Source organism: Dipodomys merriami, unplaced genomic scaffold, assembly GCF_024711535.1.
Source record: "Dipodomys merriami isolate MVZ:Mamm:240054 unplaced genomic scaffold, mDipMer1.0.p SCAF_1, whole genome shotgun sequence".
Taxonomy (NCBI): Eukaryota; Metazoa; Chordata; class Mammalia; order Rodentia; family Heteromyidae; genus Dipodomys; species Dipodomys merriami.
Genome location: NW_027202270.1, coordinates 99,208,817 through 99,230,536, shown reverse-complemented (window position 1 = coordinate 99,230,536; position 21,720 = coordinate 99,208,817). Strand labels below are relative to the sequence as shown.

The window sequence follows — 21,720 nt, the reverse complement described above, 5'->3', positions numbered from 1 at the left end:
CTAGCTATGGAGTCTACATTTTAACAGATACTCAAAGTGACTTACACAAACTAGCATGGATTGTCAGGAGTGATATATCTGAACAAAGTCAAGAAACCTTTGTGTTCAGAGTTTCAATTTTTTTTCATAATTTGTATGTCACTCAATCCTCTAGAAATCATCAGAAAAAGAATTGCACTTGATAAATCTCAAGATCCCTTCAGCTCTACCATTTTGTGGGAAAATGAAAACTGAATCTTTTATATTGGAAGCAGTCAGCAGAATGTAAGTGAACTGAAAAAGTGTCTAGTTATATGCTCATTTGAACTACTGTTGTTTCTTTTAGTCTAACTAGCATATGAGTTATTTATCAAATTAACAACATACTCCTTATAGCTCATGAATTTTATTTTGGTTTTTAAAAGCTGAACCACAGAATTCATTCCAGACATTTCACACAGCTCTTTGCCATTTCATAGCTCCATATTTCCTTGGTGATTCAGTGTTCACACTTTGCCAAGCCCACTTTGAGCCATTGCCACTCTGCATTCCTTTTCCATTGTTACTAATATCCTTTTCTTCTTCTTCGTATAAAACACTGACTAGTTTTCTTTAAAACCGAATATAAGTAAAAGAGAAAAATGTCTGAGAGTCTTTAAGTAATTTTTTTTGTCCTGCACTACCTTGGTGATAGCTTTTTATTTCCATTATAAATCAGGACTTTAAGTTTAACATCAAGATTATTTCAAAATATTGTTTAAAATATTACTAATTGTCTTTGTTATCATGTCATAAATACTAATGAATGTCCATATCCTCCAATAATATTTTGTAATCCTACCAACAGTGATGTTATAAAGTTATTATTTACTAAACTTGTCTGAAATTTTTATTGGCATATTTAGTTTAGTGAGGTATGATCAGACTAAAGTTCATCTACTATATGATCCATCTATGTGTGTTTCTCCTAAAATACATGTAGGATTAGTCATACTGTTGTAAGGAAACTCAGTCATGAGAAACAGAGAAGCCACCACTTAAGAGGTCCAGTTATGAATATTGGAGAGCCAGAGAACTACTAGTGGACTCCTGTCTCAAAGACCTGCAGCCCTGATTGCAGCTAACACAAAGCTTATATAGCCTAAGACCACATAAGGTATGTGAAATTAAACCTAATAGAAAAGCAAACCATCTAGGGAGACAATCAGGGGAAATCAAGGTCTAATTATCTAAGGGAAGCATGTAGGAAAAAGAAATTATGCAAGTGTTTCACAACTAAGCCACTGTTATGGCCTCAGTTTTTGATAAGTATTTGAGATCATTAGCTGAATGAATCAGACAATACAACTAGTATGTGTAGAAAACTGATAGGCATAAGCAAAAAGGTAAATATATTGCACAGCAGCTACTATTAAAAAGCTTGTAACAGGGCTGGGAAGTGGCTCAGTGGTAGAGCGCTTGCCTTGCATGCCTGAGGCCCTGGGTTCGATTCCTCAGCACCACATAAGAAAAAAGAAAAAAGCCGGAAGTGGCACTGTGGCTCAAGTGGTAGAGCACTAGCCTTGAGCTGAAGAGCTGAGGGACAGCGCCCAGGCCCAGAGTTCAGGCCCCACGACCGGACCCAAAATAAATAAATAAATAAATAAAAAGCTTGTAACAGTGACTCATTAAAAAGCTTGTAACAGTGACTCATCCTAATTCACAATAATCAGTAGAAAAGAAAAAAAAAAAAACAGACTTTTGTTTATCCAGCATCCTTTTGGAGAATTAAAAGACATTCTTTCACCAGGTACCAGTTGCTCACATTCGTTCAAAGCCTTCTGGGGTAGGAAAACACATGGTGAGACTCTTATCACCAAGTAAGCACCAAAAAGGCAGAAATGGAGCTCTGACCAAATGGTATTACACTAGACTTGAGCACAAAATCTCAGGGACAGACAGCACCTAGGCTCTGAGTTCAAGCCCCAGGACCAGCCAAAAAAAAAGACAATTTACATAGAGTCTACTGTATACATGTACTGGAAAACACAGCAGATGGTAAGATAGTCCATGAAGAGCTCATATCTTTATGCTTTCCAGAAGACAGATTGAGAAACAAAATATAAATTTGGAATTTAGTTGCAAATATGTGGTAAAGTCACCAAAGTTAACAGTATGGCAGGTCCTCAGAAAACTAATAACAGAACTAACAAATGATCCAGCAACCTCACTTTCAGGCATACATACAAAACAGCAGAGTCTGAAGGTGATACTTGAACACCTCTGCTGATAACAGCACTACAGGTGGAACATCCCAAGTGTTCTCAAAAAAAAAACAAACAAAAAAACAGTGAGATTGCTGGGTGCTGCTGGCTCATGCCTATAATCCTAGCTACTCAGGAGGCTGAGATCTGAGGATCCCAGTTGAAGCCAGCCTAGTCAGGAAAGTCCGTGAGACTCTTATCTCCAATTAATCACACACACACACACACACACACACACACACACACACACACACATACACAAAGTGAAAGTGGTACTATAGGTCAAGTGGTAAAGTGCAGGCCTTGAGCAAAAGGAATTTAGGGACAGCATTCAGGCCCAGAGTTCAAGGCCCAGGACCAGGAAAAAAAAAAAAAAAAAAAAGAATGAGAGGAATAGAGGAATGGCTGAAGTGGTAGAGTACTTGTCTAGCAAGTGTGAGGACCTGAGTACTATAAAAAGAAAAAAATGCCAGGCACTGGTGGTTCATGCCTGTAATCCTAGCTACTCTGGAGGCTGAGATCTGAGGATCACCTCAGGCAGGAATGTCTTTGATTCTTATCTCCAATTAATCACCAAAAAACTAGAAGTAGAGCTGAGGCGCACACAGTGATAGAGTGCTAACCAAAAGAGCTCAGGGACAGTGCCAGGCCCTGAATTCAAGCCCCGTGATTGAAAAAAGAAAGAAAGAAAATCCCAAGCTGGGCACCAGTGGCTCACTTTGTAATCCTAGCTGCTCAGGAGGCTGTGATCTGAGTATCACAGTTCAAAGCCAGCCCAGGCAGGAAAGTCTGTGAGACTCCTATCTCTAATAAACCACCAGAAAACCAGAAGCAGCACTGCGGCTCAAGTGGTAAAGTGCTAGCCGTGAGCTGAAGAACTAAGGGACAGTGCCCAGGCCTGGAGTTCAAGTCCCACAACTGATGGAAGGAAGGAAGGAAGGAAGAAAGGAAGGAAGGAAGGAAGGAAGGAGGGAGGGAGGGAGGGAGGGAGGGAGGGAGGGAAGGAAGGAAGGAAGGAAGGAAGGAAGGAAGAAAGAAAAGATCCCATTACATGGTACAATATAGATGAACTTTAACCCAGTTATAAAGATAAATAAGTATGATTCCATAGATATGAGGTATATGAGTACTCAAAAGAATTTTAATTTTATTTTATTGTAAAGATGCTATACAGAGGGGTTACAGTTACATGAGTAATGAGTACATTTCTTGTCAAGCATTGCTACCCCCTCCTTTGTTGTTCTCCCACTATCCCTTCCTGCCCCCGATGAGTACTCACATTTACAGAAAATAGAATGTGGTTATTGGTACCTGAGGGGGTAAGAAAATGAGTACTTGTTATTTTTCAGTGGGTATAAAGTTTCAGTTTGGCAAGATGAAAATGTCCCGAAGATCTTTTTCAGGACAATGTGAATATACTTACCATTGCTGAATTGTATGCTATTTTTTTCTTTTTTCTTTTCTTTCTTTTATTCTCAAGGTAGAGTATGGAGGGGTAACAGTTACATCAGTAAGGTAATAAGTACATTTTTTGTCAAACTTGTTACCCCTTCCCTCATTTTCCTCCTACTTTCCCTCCTCACCAACCTTCCTGTACACTAATTTTTTAGACAAGTTCTTGCTGTGTAGTCTGAGCTGGTCTCAAACTTAGAGTCCTCTTGAGTGCTAGGGTTACGAGTGTGAACTACAAACCTGTCACCAAAGTGGAAAACATTACCCAAGGAATAGGTATACAGAATATCAATTGAGAAAAGTAGGCTGGATGAGTAAGAAAAAAATGCAGAAGCGGATGACAAGGGATATGAAGAAAGGAAGAAAATGAGAAGAGCATGGTGTGATAGAATCTAAGAGAAGGGAGAAATTTTGTTCAGTTGGGCTAGGCTATGGTAATAGTATCTATTCCAGTAGAGAGGTCAAATTAGAAAGAATTGGTAAAAGACCTGGTTGGGGACCTAGCTCACTAGTAGAGTGCCATCTCCAGTACTGAAAGGACCCTAGGTTCCATCTCCTAGGATGGAGAGAAAAAAAAAAAAAGCAATTGGAATTGACAATTAGGAGGTCCCTAACATTATTGAGCCAGATACCTTGAGAATTACATAAGATTTTAAAATTTTTATTGCTATGTACTAGTAGCTCACAACTGTAATCCTAACTGCTCAGAAAACTGAGATATGAAGAAGGAAGTCTGAAGCAAGCCTCGGCAGACAAATCAAGTTATTCTTATCTTTATTTAACCAGCAAAAAAGCTGGATGTAGAAGTGTGGCTCAAGTGGTAGAATGCCAGCTGTGATCAAAAAAAAGCTGAGTGAGATCCAGAGGGTCTCAGTTCAAGTCCCAGTACTAGCACAAAAGAATAAAAAGAGTGTAGCAACTACAGGATAGGAGTAAGCGAGCCAACTGGATGAGTCTAGATCATAAATAATACAGTAAATTAGAAACAGGGTTATGCAATTTTCTTGGCAACCCAAGAGCAGACTGGAAAAAACAGATGGTTGTGTTGGTCCTCATTCAGGGATTGGCAGGAGATGCAATGTATTAAGGTCATGGAATGGAAGGAATTGTGAATGCTAGTAAGAAAATAGATGAAACAATTGTCTTCACAAACTAAAGTGAACCCAGAAAGATAAAATCAGCAGGGAGCTAACAGATTGAAGAGTAGAGGTCAAGAAGATTGCTGATTTTAAGAAGTTAGAAAGAAGAATTTCAAACAGAGAAGTTGAAAGAAGACTGGTCACAGTAGAAAAGATTTCTTGAGGTAGAGCTAGTGAGTGATAAGAAGAACTAGAATGACCTAATGGGGATGTGTACTTGTCACAGAGTGGCAAGAAATTTAAAGACCAACCTTTTAAATGACCTTCCCATTTGGATAATAAATCAGGTAAGCCAGGATGAAAAGTTTGAGAATAGAGAGAAATACCCATAGCCCAGTGTTCAAATCTTTGAGCACTGTGAAAGTGTGATATGATGGCAAACAAACGGTAGAATTAAAGTTGACATTGATAATTCAGGAGGATGTGAACATCAGAGACACAAGTAAGAACCATGATTTGAAAACCCTAGTACAGAGGCAGGAGAATAATACCTTCGTTTCTTGTTCTTGAAATAAGCATCTCTTTACCCAACAACGTAGAAGAAGTTCAGAGGAAGTCAGTTTTTCTTTATGGCAAGGAGATAAATGCTTTCTGGAAAAGTTGTCAGTATGAGAAAGTTTATTAACAGTAGAATAGGGACAACATGGGATTAGTAGGGAAATTTGCATGCTAATTATGGAAAGAAAAAATGACTAACAGAGACTGTATAACAAAGTGTATATTAGAAAGTATACAGAGAGTTAAAGGGAAATAAATATGGAATGAATGTGTATAGAATTATAATGCTAGTTTGGGACTGAATATATAGCTTAGAAGACGTCTAGAAAATTGTGATCAAAATCAAATGCAACCATTTCATTTAGGCTCCATATTATTTAGGAGAGTATCTAGAATTACAGGTGTAGCCACTGTACCTGGCAGTGTATTTTTAATATTTACTTATACCATACACTTTATTTCTTCTAAATATATCATTCAAGGGAGGGGATGACTGTTCAAAAAGAAATGTACTGATTATCTGAATTATGTCACTGTAACCCCTCTGTATACCACCTTTACAATAAAAAAATAAAAATTAAAAATAAATATATAATTCAATGGTTTTTAGTGTTTTCTCTCAAACTGAACTCTGGGCCTGAGCTCTGGGCCTAGGCGCTGTCCCTCAGCTCTTCAGCTCAAGGTTAGCTCTCTACCACTTGAGCTACAGTGCCACTTCCGGCTTTTTCTGCTTAAGTGGTGCTGAGGAATCAAACCCAGGGCTTCATGCTTGCAAGGCAAGCACTCTACCACTGAGCCACCTTCCCAGCCCTAGAATGTTGTTTTAAGATAATATTTCAGTAATGTTTTTCAAAGCTCTGCATCACCACTGCACAATCCCAGGACATTTTCATCATCTAATAAGAAACCTAAGCCAGCTATGGAACACATTGCCTGGAATTCCAGCACTAGGGAGACTGAGGCAGAAAGATTGTGAATTCCTGAGCTATATAGCAAGAACCTATTCCTACAAAGCAAGAGGCAAAGCAGAAAAACATAGGAGGACGAAAAGAAGAAAGAATAAGGAAGAAAGAAGGAGGAAGAGGAGGGAAAGAATGAATGAAAGAGAGAGGGGGAAGGAGGGAAGGAGGGAGGACGTAGGAAGGAAGGAAGAAGGAAGGAAGAAAGGAAAGAAAGGCGAAAAGACAAAAAGAAAATAAATATAAAGAGGGGCTGGGAAGGTGGCTCAGTGGTAGAGCGCTTGCCTTGCATGCATGAGGCCCTGGGTTCGAATCCTCAGCACCACATAAGCAAAAAGAAAAAAGCCGGAAGTGGCACTGTGGCTCAAGTGGTAGAGCGCTAGCCTTGAGCTGAAGAGCTGAGGGACAGCACCCAGGTTCAGAGTTCAGGCCCCACGACTGGACCCCCCCCCAAAAAAAAAGATAAAGAAAATAAATATAAAGAGTCAGGCATGGTGGTGTTTACCTCTAATTCCAGCACTCAGGAGGTTGAAGCTGGACGATCCGGGGCCAATTATGAAGTTCATGGTCAGTCTGGGCTACATTGCAATACTGTCTCAAAAGAAATCACAAGCAAACACAAAAAAATGAAAATGAAAAAATGAGAAAAAAAAGCCCTATACCCATTAAAGTTAGGCCCCATTTTTCCTTATCTCTAGTTCATGCAAACACTAATCTGTTTTTTGTCTCAGTTAGACTATTCTGGACATTATACTTAAGTGGAATCACATACTATTTAGCCTTTTTTGTCTGGCTTCTTTCACTAAACATGTTTTCAAGATTCTTCAACATTGTAGATGTTATGAATCAGAACTACATTTTTTAAATAACTGAACAATATTACATTGTCTGAATATGCTTTATTTTGTTTCTACCTTCATCAATCAGTAGACATTTGTGCTATTTCATCATTCTTTTGGAGGTTTTTTTGGAGGGAGAAGTTGTTTTTAAGATAGTACTTTGCTATCTTGCCTCTATGTTTCCCAGGCTGGCTTCAAACTTGCTTTCTTCCTGCTTAATCTTTGGAGCAGCTGGGAATACAGGAAGACACCTCTGCACCAGCTTGAGAGCAAGTTTCTGTATGCACATATGTCAATTCTTTTGTATATATGCTTAGAGATGGAATTTCTGGGTTATATGGTAACTCTACCATGTAACTTATAGTTAATAAGTTATATGATTAAAGTTATAGTAAGTTATATGATAAAACTTCCATGTAATTTATTTTGGAGAAACTTCCAGACTGTTTTCCAAAGCAGCCACATAATTTTACATTCCCGCTGGCATTATATGAAAAAGAGGGGGGAGGGAGGGAAGGAAGAAAGGAAATAAGATAAAAATCTGCATTCTTACAACAGCTCCTCTCTACATTCATAGAAGTGTCCCAGGAAAGAATAAATGATATGGGCATCCTACTAATAAACCTCTAATTTCACCTCAAGGAAGCAGGGATAGGCAATTAAAGGACTCTGAATAAGTAGATTAGTGGAGACTGACTTATTTTACCCTTCTCTCAACATAGCCACAGACATCATTGCTTCATTCTAAAGAAAATCTACCAGGAATTTGATTTGTCATTTTATTCTTATTCAACAAATTTATATAGAGTATTTACTATTGGTCATGTACTTTACCAAAAGATTGTGTCAGAAAAGTTCAGAGAAATCTTCCAAAAATGCTTTCTCTTTTTTATTTCTATTTTTATAAAAGCAATATAACAGTAACAAATGTTTAAAAAATTAAAACATTGTAATAATCAAATTGTTCGAATCCAATATTTTATCTATTCCCTGTCATCTTTGTTTAGAATTACACACATATTTTAACACAATTCAGGCAAAATAAAGGAGTCACATATTTTGCCTTTAAAAATACTAATATTTTACCAAACATAAGTCTTTCTTGGCTTTGATATCAGATAATATAAGAGAAAGGAAGCAAACAAAAGCAGAAAATATACAAGTCAATAAAATACTATTAAGATGAGCAAGTAGGATCTATAAACGGATTTGTGCTGTGGTTTGTCAATGCTTAGGGTGGCAAATTGAGTTCAAGGGAATGTAATTCTATTCCATAATACTAACATTTGTTTCCTTTTCTTCCTGATATATGACTCAGGCTTCATTGGTTATCTTAACCATATTATGAGGTAACTTAATTTCTGGTTATTGTTCATATTGGTCAGTAAAATAGTTACCTTCACATAAGGTTCTCTCCTCCAGTTTATAGCTAAAGAAGTTGTACATATAAACTGATCTTTACTAGGATTTGTTTCAAGAATAATGTGTCCCAAAGAGGTTAGTGATACATCTATTCAGAAACACAGTAACTGATAAGAATTTCCATAGGCATTTTATAATATTTTTTCATATATGGTAATTCAGGAAGAATACAATTTATCAACAATATAGCTTTGCTCTTTTCTACGTTCAGTTTTTTCAGCTAGATAAATACTTTTAAGTTATGAAATTTATTTCAAGTTATTGAGTCAGTGTTATATATCATTTCAATATATTTGGTTTTTAAGTAGCTGATCATCTATCATCAACTTAAATCTCTAAATGGTGAATAAGAGTTCTTTGAAATACTTTATGTGGTACTTACAAAAATTAAATATCTCAAAACAAAAGCACTAACTTACTTTCTTGAGCTACCTGTCTATAGGTAAATAAGTGTACTGCCTAAAGATCTTGCAGCTGAGGTTTAGGGTTTGTGTAATATTTAATTAACAAAGCCCTCTTCCTTAATTCTAGCTTTGGCTTGACCTATTTACTCCTTGAGATTTGGCTTGTGTTTAGAACTTAGTTGCTAAATGTCATTAAATTTTGTTCCTTCACCTTGATACATTAACTTTGTGATTAATTTGGCATTAGATGGTGCTTCCTATGGTTTCCATCAGGGATTTTGTGGCAGGAAAAAAACTGACAAGCCGATCAAGGACTTTCTTCTAATTCCTCTCAACCCCATTTTTATTGATTCCCCATAGCACCTACCTCCCCTTTTTATGAGTCTGCTCCAGGTCCTATTATCCAAAGACTGTTCTTTCTGGCCACTGCCGGTGTATTTGGGCCTGATCCTTGCTCTCCACTGGAACTTCCTGTCTGTCTGCTCACACTTTCATAGTCACAGTCTTCCTGACTTCCAAGGTGAAAACCATAATAAAGCAATAAGCCAAAGAAGATCTCCAGAGTCTTCTAGCTCTCATATTACAGAAGCTTAACATTGGCTTCCTGAAGTCTCTCACAATGTTGTTTGTTGTTTGTTGTTGTTGTTGTTCACCAAAAAAATTGTTATACTATGAGATTTTATGCAAGTTACAAGAAAAAGAGGAATCAGTGCAGACTACTGAATCATTTTTTAGTGCTCTTTACCCTTTCCTTATAGAAGACTACAGGTTTCACGTCCCATCCCTAAGGTATTGATGATCTTACTTAGTAACTTCCTTTCCTGTCAGGCTCATGTCATTGAGCACTAACAACATTATATCCAGACTGTTGTGTTTTTATGGACAACTATCATTAAACAACAATGGATACACAGTTGATATGCCACAAACATATAACTGGGTATAGACATGTAACTGTTGAATGGAAACCAGATAAATTACAGTAATTGTCATGTAGAGGTAGTCAACTTATGCTTTTGTTTCTTCCAGTTAAAAATTACATGTGGGAAGAGGAGAGTGACAGAAGGAGTAAGTCTGATTAAGATACATTGTATTCGTATGTGGACTTCTCAAAATGAAACTACCTTGTATAACTAATTGATGCTAATTAATAAAGATAAATATTGGCTGGGCAGTGGTGGCTCATGCCTGTAATCCTAGCTATGTAGAAGGCTGAAATCTGAGAATCATAGTTCAAAGCCAGCCCAGGCAGGAAAGTCCATGCGACTTTTATCCCCAATAGATTACCAAAACAGTTATAAATGGAGCTATGACACAAGTGGTAGGTAGAGTGCTACCCTTGAATAAAAGAAACTTAGGGACAGTACCCAGGTCCTGAATTCAAGTCCAGGACCAGCTAAAATTTAAAAAAAATATTAAAAATTACATGTTCACATTGATTTTAATATTTTTAAATATGATTGTGTGTCTACAGGAAAAAGACTTTATAAAGTGTTATTCATATAATTTACAGTTTCAAATAAACCATGATAATATAGAAAAGGTATCTGACAAGGATTCAGAAAAATTGGTTTTAAAATCTTCCTTCTGGAATCTCATTTGAAACACAGACAAATCCTAAGTATTCTTATTCTTCGAGATAATAGCTATTCTGTTAATTTTGAAGAGGTTTTCCTAAAAGTAACAGTAAAATACTTGAATTTTAAAACCAACCTTAGAGACGCTAGACACAATATGCTCATCAGCCATAGGAGGAAAATGCAGTCCAAAGAGATTAAATGGCTTGCTTATAAAATAGGCCAGAAGGGCTGGGAAGGTGGCTCAGTGGTAGAGCGCTTGCCTTGCATGCTCGAGGCCCTGGGTTCGATTCCTCAGCACCACATAAGCAAAAAAAGAAAAAAGCCGGAAGTGGCGCTCTGGCTCAAGTGGTAGAGCGCTAGCCTTGAGCTGAAGAGCTGAGGGACAGCGCCCAGGCCCAGAGTTCAGGCCCCACAACTGGACCAAAAAAAAAAAAAAAAATAGGCCAGAAGTTTTGCAGCAAAATCATTGTTTGTGCTTATGTAAAGCTCTCTATTTATTTGATCAGAAAATGAGAATTTGGAAAGGGTCCTTAGTTTCCTAGTTAGATATAAACATAATTATGTCTTGTCTAAATATCAAATATATAATTTTACATTTACCTTTGTTTAGTATTCCTACTTAGTGAAGCACCAGCCCTGTGTTTAAGTGCTTCCTTTGAGATTGTAAGACCTGCTGTTACTCACTTGCCTTCACGGCTCAAGCTCTATGCTGTACTTCATTGACTGAATATTTGTAGTAGTAGTTTGCCTATTGAAAAAACCTTACACGGCTGAAAGTTCTATTTGGAAATTTAGTGCTAAAAGCTGTCATGGATTACAGCAAGCTCAGCAGTATGATGAAAAATAATGCTTAATAGTCCAAAGAGTAGAAAGCTAAATCACAAAGGGTTTGTGGATCTTTTTTTGGAGAGAGGTATCAGTGTCATTTCAGGCTGCAAATCCCATTGAAATCAACAGTGTGGAAGCTGTGCTCTAACTGGTGAACTTGTGACATGAGCTTGAGACATGTATACCCCATTCGTGGTAGTGGTTCTATTTACATTTAGTGACTTGGCATGACTGAAGTGTATCTCAGATATCAAACTCCCAAAATTTCATTTGCCAAACTATGTTCTCAGAAATACTAGTTCTAAAAGATATTTGTGTGTATGCATTTAAAACACATTTTTCTTGCTGGGTGTGGTGGCTAATGACTCTAATCTCAGCTATTTGTAAGGCTGAAGCAGAAAGATTGCTTAAGACCAGAAATTTGGGATAAGTCTGAGTAACATAGCAAGACCCATCATTTAAAAAGAAAGAGAGAGAGAAAGAGAGAAAAAGCGAAAGAGAGAGAAAGTGAAAGAGAAAAGGAAGGAAGGAAGGAAGGAAGGAAGGAAAGTGACCAGGCTGAGTGCTAGTGATTCAGGTCTGTAATCCAAGCTACTCAGGGGGCTGAGACCAGGGGATTCTGAGGACTGCAGTTCAAAGCCAGCACAGGCAGAAAAGTCCATGAGACTCTTATCGCCAATTAACCACCTTGAGCTATGGCTCAAGTGGTAGAGCACTTACCTTTAGCACAAAAGCTCAGGAATAGCACCCAAGTCCTGAGTTCAAGCACTAGGACTGGCACCAACAAAAACTTTAAAAAATATATGGCCAGGCTCATGTCGGTAATCTTAGCTACTATTTTGTGCTTGTACTTTTGCCTGGGCAAAAAAGTTCAAGACAGGGTCCTGAGTTCAAGACCCAGGACTGGCTAAATAACTCAATTAATAAATAATTAATTTTTCTTAAAAAGTTCAAGACATTCCTTTGAACCAAAAGTTGGGCACAATGGCTTGTGCCTATCATCCCAGCTTAGGAGAATCCTGGTCCAAGTGTGCGTCTGGGCATGAAGAGAGACCCTATCTCAAAACTAAACTTTGCAAAAAGGTCTGGATGCATGGCTCAGCAGTAGAGTGTGTGTAGATACAATATGTGTGTGTACATATACAATAATATATTGCATTCTCAAAAACTTTAGGGAACAAAATACTATAGTACATAATGATTCTCTAAGAAATAACTCTATATTAATATACAACACCTTTTTTTTGGGGGGGGGGTCAGTCATGGGGCTTGAACTCTGGGCCTGAACGCTGTCCCTCAGCTCTTCAGCTCAAGGCTAGCACCCTACCACTTGAACCATAGTGCAACTTCCAGTTTTCTGGTGGTTTATTGGAGATAAGAGTCTCACAGACTTTCCTGCCTGGGCTGGCTTTGAACCACAATCCTCAGATCTCAGCTTCCTGAGTAGCTAGGATTATAGGCATGAGCCACCAGCGCCTGGCAGAACACCTTTTTAAATGAATTCCTATTGACTTATTGAGGAATACCCTAAAGTGCCTAATCAAGAAGAATACCCTAAAGTTACATAGATACACGGTATGTACCCATGTTTAAGTAACAGTATTTTAGCAATGTTAGGAATCTAACCTCGGGCTTCATGCATGCTGGCAGGCTTTCTACCACTGAGCTACAGATACAGTCCCAATCATTGATAAAAATATAATTTTTAGTTTCTCATATGTACACTGTTTAGAACCTAAAATCACTGTTTCTGATATGTTTGAGCAATCTATTAAAGCAGGATATCTCATAGCAAACGAAATGGGTAGCTGTTGGCTTTGTGATTTCTACATACACCATTAAATACCAACAGTTTTATTTATGAAAATGCTTTATGTATTGGTGAGAAAAATATCCCATTATAGAAAGCGAAGTAATGCAATGTAGTGTTTTAGAGTACCAATACAAAGCTAATAGAAAGTTTAGAAAAATCTCCATTCCTAAAAGAAAGCCCTTCCTTATGAAGACCTTTTGTTTGTCAGTCAGTGATACCAACTAAAGCAGATAACCTCGTATAAGTTAGGAGTAAGGAGTTAAAAGCCTAATAAGTCTAGCTATCATTTGATAATGGAACACATGCTACTTATATTGTATCTCAAATCCTCCAAACATACCAGAGAAGTAGTATTCTCATTTTGTGAGTGGAGGAAAATGAGCTCCAGAGATAATTTCCTAAGATCATGCCTATTATGTGATAGAATTAGAATTTGAAAATAAGTCACTGATCTCAAAGCTGCACTCTTCACTGATTGGAATATAGCTTCCTCTTTACGACTCAAAATTTCAATTTGAGATCAGAGTATAAACAAAATACGATAGGGGATGAAATGTGGGACACATTTTCATTTGACTAACATAAGGAAAAGTTGTTTTTTTTTTAAGAGCTCTGTACTTGTTTCCCTATTTATTTCTTTTACTGTCCGTTGTCAGTTCTAGCTGGAAAAGTTCTTAATTTACATCTTTAGCTCTGACCCAGCTTCTGAGCTATAATCCCACATTTCCTTTTGATTACCTTTTTGTGACCGAAAATGTGACATGTTTAAAATTAAATTTGTTATTTTCTCCTCTAGACTGACTCCTCCTAATTTTATTCTTAGTCATTCAGTTCATCTTTGAATCCTTTGTAAAACAATGACTATCTATACTCAATGAGATGCAATGTTCCTTGTAGCTCTGAACTTCTAGTATTGCAATTCCGTATTACATACTTAGCCAAAGGGAATTATATTTTTAGGCCCATTATAGTTATTTTCTGAAAGGTTTTTTTTCTTTTTTCTTTTTTTCCTTTTTTGCTATGTAACAGTATTCTACTCATCCATTCTTTTTTTTTTTTTTTTTTTTTTTGGGGTCCGGTCGTGGGGCCTGAACTCTGGGCCTGGGTGCTGTCCCTCAGCTCTTCAGCTCAAGGCTAGCGCTCTACCACTTGAGCCACAGCGCCACTTCCGGCTTTTTTCTTTTTGCTTATGTGGTGCTGAGGAATCGAACCCAGGGCCTCATGCATGCAAAGCAAGTGCTCTACCACTGAGCCACCTTCCCAGCCCTACTCATCCATTCTTATGTGTCATTCAAAGTTAATTTTACAGGCAGGGAATGTAGCCCATTGGGTCGAGCACTGATTTAGCATGCTCAGTCACCAGCACAAGAAACAAAGTAAAGAAAAAATTCCATTTAAAAATTTTATTTATTTTTGTGCTGGTTCTCGGCTTGAACGCGGAGCCTCACACTATTTCTTGCTCATGGCTCATGTTCTACCAAATTGAGCTTTGCCTCTATTCTGAGTTTTTGCTGGTTAACTGGAGATTGGGTTTTATAGATTTATTTTTTCGGCCTGGGCTGGTTTCAAACCACAATCCTCAGATCTTTGCCTTCAGAGCAGCTAGGATTACAAGTGTGAGACACTGGTGCCCAAATGAAATTTATTTATTTTGGGAGAGTTTCAGTATTTTACTCAGGCTGGCCTTGAACTCTTGGTCTCAAGAGCTTCCACCTCAGCCTCTCAAGTAGATAAGACTGCCCAACATCAAAGACTGTTTTAAGTGTTATCTCTTCCTTTTCATCCCTTATGCCTTTCCAGCTGGGCTTGTTAGTATTACTCTCTCCTTCAGAATATTATAATAACTTTTGCACCTTTCTTAAAGGACTTTAAACAGCTTATACACACACATACTATATTTATAGCTATATGTAACTATAATTTGTTAATCTATACCTACAAACATGTGTATGCACATGAATATGTATGCTAGATGCACGTATGTACAAATGTACATATATAGCATGTATGTGAATATACAGTATGTATACATATAGTGTACTATAATGAATGTTATATATAACAAATATCTGATAATGACTACCTTATATAGTATGTATATATACAAGACACAACAAAATAATATATTTGAGGTATAATGTATATATAGTGTATTATATGTGTATATGTACAAAATATAGTATATGTATAAACACACATGCAGATGTAGACATTAAATGGAATAGAGAAGATGTCAGAGGGAGATTTGTCAAGAAATATTTGAACCTGGGCAAGGTGGAGAGGGGTTATGGACTGGGTATGAACAAAATGTGTGAGAACAGGAGTGAAGAAAGGGAATCTGGGAGGAGGGTTAAAGTGGCCAATTTGGGGAGTTTCAGAACTTCATGGGGTAAGGAAAACATCCTCCAAAGGAATAGAGGGCAGTTATAGGTGATTGCTTACATGGGGTAGGGCTGTTTAAATAGGTAAACATCTTAAGGGTATTTTCTCCTATAGTAGAAAAGAGTTACAAATATAGAGGACTAAAAACTAGATTGGACCCTGTGAGGCTGAACTGGAGGTAAAACCATAAATATGATTTTACAGTATTTAGATGGGTTATCACATGCAAATGTAAATTTGTGTGTAATATACAGACATTGATACACTGTATGAGCATGAATGTATACATAATCCCTGGGCTGTGATGCTGTAATAGTAGTAAGAAAACGTAGGGTTTCTAAGTATTATTTTCCATTCTGTATGGCTGCATCCAGGCTGGGCAAGATAAGTTTGGAATATTTCGTTATTCAGGATTAGTAAAAAAATGCTCAATGGATAATAGGGATATGTCTAAAAGGCACAGAATGATAACATATTAATACAGAACCTGAATGCTGAATATATTGTGTAAAAACTCTTTCAAATATTCTGCTTAAAATATTGGTGTGTGCATGTGCACGCACACACACACACACACACACACACACACACACACACACACACCAGAATGAATGGGGCTTCTGTGGACCAAATAGCACAATTTGAACATCAAAATAACTAATATTTAATGAAATAGAAATGTTTTAATAAATAGATATAAATAAATTATAAATTTGATAAGAAGCAAGATTATTTAAAAATATGAAACAAGATAGCTTCAGAGAATCTCCCCTCAGAAAATACCCATTAATTACAAGACAGACATTGACCACATTGAAAAGAAAAACTTTATATTGAAAAGGTCTGGCAGATAATATCATATTAAAATAAACATCCATAATGAGAGAAATTACAATTGCACCATTGGTAGAATGCAATGAGAAGAACACAGCATCACCTGTGAGACTCCTCAAAGACACCTAGGTTTGACTCTTATCACCACTAAATATCAGACCCCAAGTGAAGGGTATTGTATGAATGTAATTGGCTAGGAATCCAAGAAAGACTAAGGTAGGTGTACCAGACTGAAGGCAACTGAAGATAGATGGCAAATAAATGTGTGGATTTTTTTTGGGGGGGAGGAGTGTTGCTAATTTGTTTTTGTTGTTTTTTGGTTTTGGAACTGAATACAATAAAGGACATTGTTTGGGCAACAGGCAAATCACAATGTACCACAAAAATGCTCTCATACATTGTGATTGTATAGAGTGGGGTATGGGGTCAGCAAATTAAATCTCAAACCGTTGAGGAAGAAAACATTCTTTGTACTGTATTTGCAACTTTTTTTGTAAGTTTGAGATTGTTGCAAAATAAAACCTGAAAAAATAACACTCGAAACACTGATAGTGGAAAAGCTCACAAGACAGCCAAGAAGCTGAAAGCAGCTAATCTCATTCCACCATCCATTCAGTGTGTGACCTTGGCTGAGATTGGCCTCTTACTTTGGTCTGGTACGGGCTCTTCAGAGTCCCTTTCTTCTGCATGTAACTTTCCAATGGTTACATCTAAAGCATTAGCCCTGCCTGAATTTTTCCAGTCACACAAGATGTATGCCTTTGCCTTCCGAATCCCCAAGGCTACACCCAAGGATTTTGACTGCTGATAAAAATAGTTGTGGCCGGAATCTGCGGACTGCAAAGTCACTCTGTCAGGCACAACTTCTGCCTTGAGCCTCATCATTCTTTCAGCAATGGAGCAGTCATGCCTGCCACAGTGGGCGCTCGATGGCTCGGCGGCCCACTAGCCGGGCTAGCAGCTGCGGCCAGACTCCACAGCGCTCCCCTATAGCGGGCCCGGGCCGCGCCCTCTCGGCTTTCCGGCCCCGCCCTCTGCCCCGCCCCCCGCCCCGCCCCGCCCCGCCCCGCTGCCTCAGTGCCTCACGGTGGCCTCGGCGCGCGCGTTCCGGGGCTTCCTCGCGGTGCTGGAGAGCAGGTAAACGTGGCGGGACTGGCGCCGGCGCGGAGCCAAGAGGGATACCCTCTGGGCGGACAGTCGGGGATCCCGGGAGAGGCGCGGCCCGGGCGCGAGGGGGCGGTGTCGGACCAGCCTGGCGGCTGGTGCGGGACGGCGACCCCGGCCTTCCTGGGCAGTGCAGCGGGCGGCTCCAGGCCGTGTGGTCGCCGGGGCTCCGGGGTGAAGGGACCAGCCGAGGGGGGGGGGGTCAGGGGTCGCGGCCTAGGGAGCGGGAGCCCGCCAAGGAGAGGTTGGCGGGATCGTGGGGGTCCCCGGCGGCGGTGCGCTCGGTCTTCCCCGCGGGCTCCCGGGAGAAGCCGGGCTTCCCTTCCCCCGCCTCCCCAGCACAACAGGTAGGCGCGGAGTCTGTGCTCCGTCGGGGCCCGGTGCGGGGAAAGGCGGGAGGTCGGAACCTGCCTCGCCCGGCTGGCACGCCACTCCCCGAACCCGCCTTGTCGGCCCCCGAGCGCCTCGGCCCCGCTTCCTCCGGGCGCGGTTCTCCCCGGGGCCGTGCGTTCTGGGCGGGCAGCCGTCTCGGATGGGTTTGCCGGGCGGGATGGGAGGGGGAGGGGGTGCGGGACCGTCTCCACTTCAGGATCAGAACATAGTTCCTTCTTCCCCTGTTGGCCAGCCCGACGTCGTTTCGGGCGATTGTAAACGGTCAGACACGTTGCACGGCGCTTTCTGGTCCTTATTAATCACCCTATGGTGTACGGCTGGCGAGCGAGCTGTCAAATCAGATGAGTCAGGTGGCCCGACCTCCTCCAAGGCTACATCGTTTTTATGTGCAATCATTTTATTTTTTTTTCCCCCAACGAGTTCCTTAGTGCTTTTTAGGAGCCGAGTGAGCGCCCTTAAAAGAATTTACAGCCTAGGGGAGATGTGTTTAGCTTACAGGGGAAACAAAAAGCCCCGCAGTGCAGTGAAGAACTGTAATTTCTCGAGATTCGTTAGGAAAACAGAAGCGCCCTTCAAAGTGGGCTTGAGATGGATGCAGAGAAGAAGTCTCCTTGTTTTGCAAACTTTTTGTTTTACCAAGTGTGTCTTGGAGAAAACGATGTTAGAGAAGCTTTGAAGCGACGTAGGCTTTTCTTTAATAAAGGGGGAGGGCGGGCAAGTTTTTTTAGCATAAGAATAGCGACAGTTGGAGAATACTGCCTTACTTTGGAGTGCACTTATTTCACATAGATTGGTACAGAATAGGGAGACTCCAGACCTTCAAGACCTGAGTTTTGGAGAAGCTTCTTCAGTGCTATTTGTGGATCTTAGATTAGGTAATTTTCCTTTTCTTTTGCTAGTTTTGAATTCAGTGGCAAGTACTTAAGTTTAAACTATTAACTGAACTAACTACATTCGTTTTAAATTTATGAATGCATTCGCTATTGGGAAAAAGTACCTGTTTACTTGTCTTTACTCAATCCTTCCCTTTTCCCTTCCCTCCCTTCCTTCCTCTTCCCTTCCCTTCTTCCTTCCTTATTTTAAAAACAGTTAAGATAGTTTACAACATCTTTTGGGAACTTTCTTCATTTTGAATGAAATAGAGGTTAAATTATGGATTTTAAAATTATTTTAAATTCTGTTTAATGACGTCTGCATTAAAAAAAAAACCTTACTGAGTCCTAAGTGCCTCACTAATTGTCCTATGATAAAATTGAAGAGCTTAATGAGACTGTGGTTTTCTGGTTTAAAAACAAAGCAAAAACAGTTCTGAGGAAAGAGGGTAAGAGAGAGGAAAAAGAAAAAGCACTTCTGTTATTTAGCAGATGTGGAGATGCTTTTACTAGACCTCATTTAAGATGTGAGTTAACTAGAGACTAAGGAATTAGTAAAGATTTGCTATCCATTGTCTAGTTCTAGTAAAGATTTGTGTCCATTGTCTAGATCTAGTGTTAAAGTCTTCAGCTGGACTAGGAAAGGACCATGCTACAACCTGTGGGTCAAATCCATCTTAGCAGTTTTTATAGGTAAAGGTTTATTGGAATATGCCCTTGCCTGTTTGGTTATATATTTCCTTATGGCTGTTGTATGTTTATAAGTAATTGTAAGTTTATATTGCCCAGAAAGCCTAAAGCATTTATTCTTTTGTTCTTTATGGGAAATAATTGTAGGCTCCTGTAGTACTCTAAATGCTTAAGATATTAAATTGAGCTTTAATTATGTCAAGTGAGTGTGGAAACTATAAATCTCTCTGGATCCTAGAAAGAGAGGTATGGCTTTTTGATTTTTAGCTTTAATTGAGATCCACTGTGGAATTTTTCTTTTCAGTTTGGTCAATGTCTGTCTTTAATGTGTTATTCATGATGTTCATCATAAGTAGCAAGTTGCCTGTACTTAAAAACTTTTTTTAATACCATGAATCTAGTGACTGCAGTGGGTTATTAAATCAGATGGAATATTATTGGAAGTATAAATGTAAACATGAAATTAAATAGGGATTTACAGTAAAAACCATATGGATTTGTACTCTAAACAAATATCTAATAAACTGAAATTGGATCTTGTATCCAGAATCCTGCTTGGACTCTTAAAAATAAATAACAACCTGAAAGATGTTCATTCTAGAAAAGATACATAAAATAGCAATGTTAAAGCACTATGAAACAAGTTATAGTTACTTGCCTAAGAAACTAGAGCTGGTTATATGATACCAAAGAAGGAAAACTTGGAAGAGGTGATCATAGTAAATATTTAAAGCTGTACATATACTTTCACTAATCTTAAAATAATAATATGGTGTTAGTTTTACTAAAATAATTTTTTTTAGTAACTTAGTTGTCTTTATTGCCCAAGTAATACTTGTCAAAGGCTAAATACACTACAGCATTTATTTCCTTTTCTGTTGCATTTCTAAGCTTCATATGTTGCCTGAGTTAATATTTTGGTTCATATATAAAATAATATAATACTTAATACAAGTAATATATGTTGGGGTTTTTTTGTATCAGTAAAATAATCTGAAACTGAAATTGTCTGCTGAAGCACTAAATCTTAATACTTTCGGTGCTAGAGATGTGGCTCAAGCAGTAGTACAGCTGCCAAGACTTGAATTCAAACCCTAGTACTGCTGAGAGAGAAGGGTTGGGGGAGGAAGGAAGTAAGGGAGGGAGGGAGGAAGGGGAAGGTGAAAGGGAAAGGAGTGGGGAGGGAGGAAGAAACAGAAAGGAAAGAATATAGAAGTAGAAAATTATTTGATCTTTAATTCTGCGGCCCAAAAATTGAGATTTTTTTCTAAACTTATTTGGCAGCAAAATTGACCTGAAAGAATACAACTGCTATATGTAGTTATTATTTATTCCATCTCATGTGAATGACTTCTTTTTGCTGTAGAAATGCATTTGTTTGATAACAGAGTACTTCCCAGACAATATGGAGGAATGACATAACAGATGGTATATTTACTCTGTTTCATGGATAAGTCAGTCAGTAGCAGCCAGAAGAAGGCAGAGTAACATGGAGTTACTCTAGTGAGCTATACTTGGAAAATTAAGAGTATCTGGACATCTGGCAGGGAGTGAGAAGCAAATGTCTGCCAAGCAGAGCCTTCATGTGTGTTTCCAAGAAGTTAGAAATGGGACAGAATTCTGGGCCAGGTATTTTGTATGCTGTATTATGAATTAGAAGGTGAACCATGAGGAAAACTAGGGTCAGACCATAATGTGGATTAAGGATAAATCTGAGTGTTGAGAAAAGCCATGTACTGTTAGAGAAGGGATGGGAGGATTCTTAGCAGATGGGGTCTAACAAGGAAGTTCTGAGTGGCAGTTTGTGCAAGCAGCAAATACAAGTTATTCTGCAAATAGAGCAAAAAGGCCTGGTCTGTCTGAAAATTCTGCTGTGCTTGGGGAATCATGGAATTTTTGTAAACTTTTGAACTCATAGCCCCAAATATCTCTCTACATTTAAATAGTATTTCATCATTGTTTGCTGCCTCCTTTGAATTCTTTCTGCTCTTGGTTTGTTCCTTCACTCTGTGTGTGTGTGTGTGTGTGTGTGTGTGTGTGTGTGTGTGTGTGTGTGTGTGTGTACACACGTGCGTGCGCATGCACACATGCACACATGCGCTCAGGGCTGTTTGTGAGCTTTTATGCTCAAGGCTCTAGTGCTGGAGCTCCATTTTGGGCTTTTCTTTTCTCTTTTTCCTTTGGAGGAGGTGGTTAATTGGAGATCAAAGTCTCATACTTTTCCTACCC

General features: G+C 38.9%; 2 protein-coding genes across 7 annotated transcripts in view; both read left to right on the top strand.

The window, feature by feature from the left end:
- The window catches only part of Dtd2 (D-aminoacyl-tRNA deacylase 2), a 29,757-nt gene extending 19,766 nt beyond the window's left edge, over window positions 1-9,991 (top strand). Inside the window, exons 4-5 of one of the 3 annotated variants that reach the window (XR_011372761.1) lie at window positions 155-264; window positions 9,965-9,991. Coding sequence is in view for 1 of the 3 variants with exons in the window: in XM_070026430.1 (XP_069882531.1) it covers window positions 155-182 (28 nt within the window). In the remaining 2 variants the exon portion in view is untranslated. Of the gene's footprint in view, window positions 1-154; window positions 3,169-9,964 lie in introns of those variants that run through there. The other 2 variants (XR_011372764.1, XM_070026430.1) reach the window with 2 other exon arrangements.
- Window positions 9,992-17,427: 7,436 nt separating this feature from the next.
- Window positions 17,428-21,720, top strand: part of Heatr5a (HEAT repeat containing 5A) — a 122,305-nt gene continuing 118,012 nt past the window's right edge. For all 4 annotated transcript variants that reach the window (XM_070026404.1, XM_070026387.1, XM_070026395.1 and 1 more), the window contains exon 1: window positions 17,428-17,509. The gene's annotated coding sequence lies outside the window, so the exon portion shown is untranslated. The remainder of the gene's footprint in view (window positions 17,510-21,720) is intronic.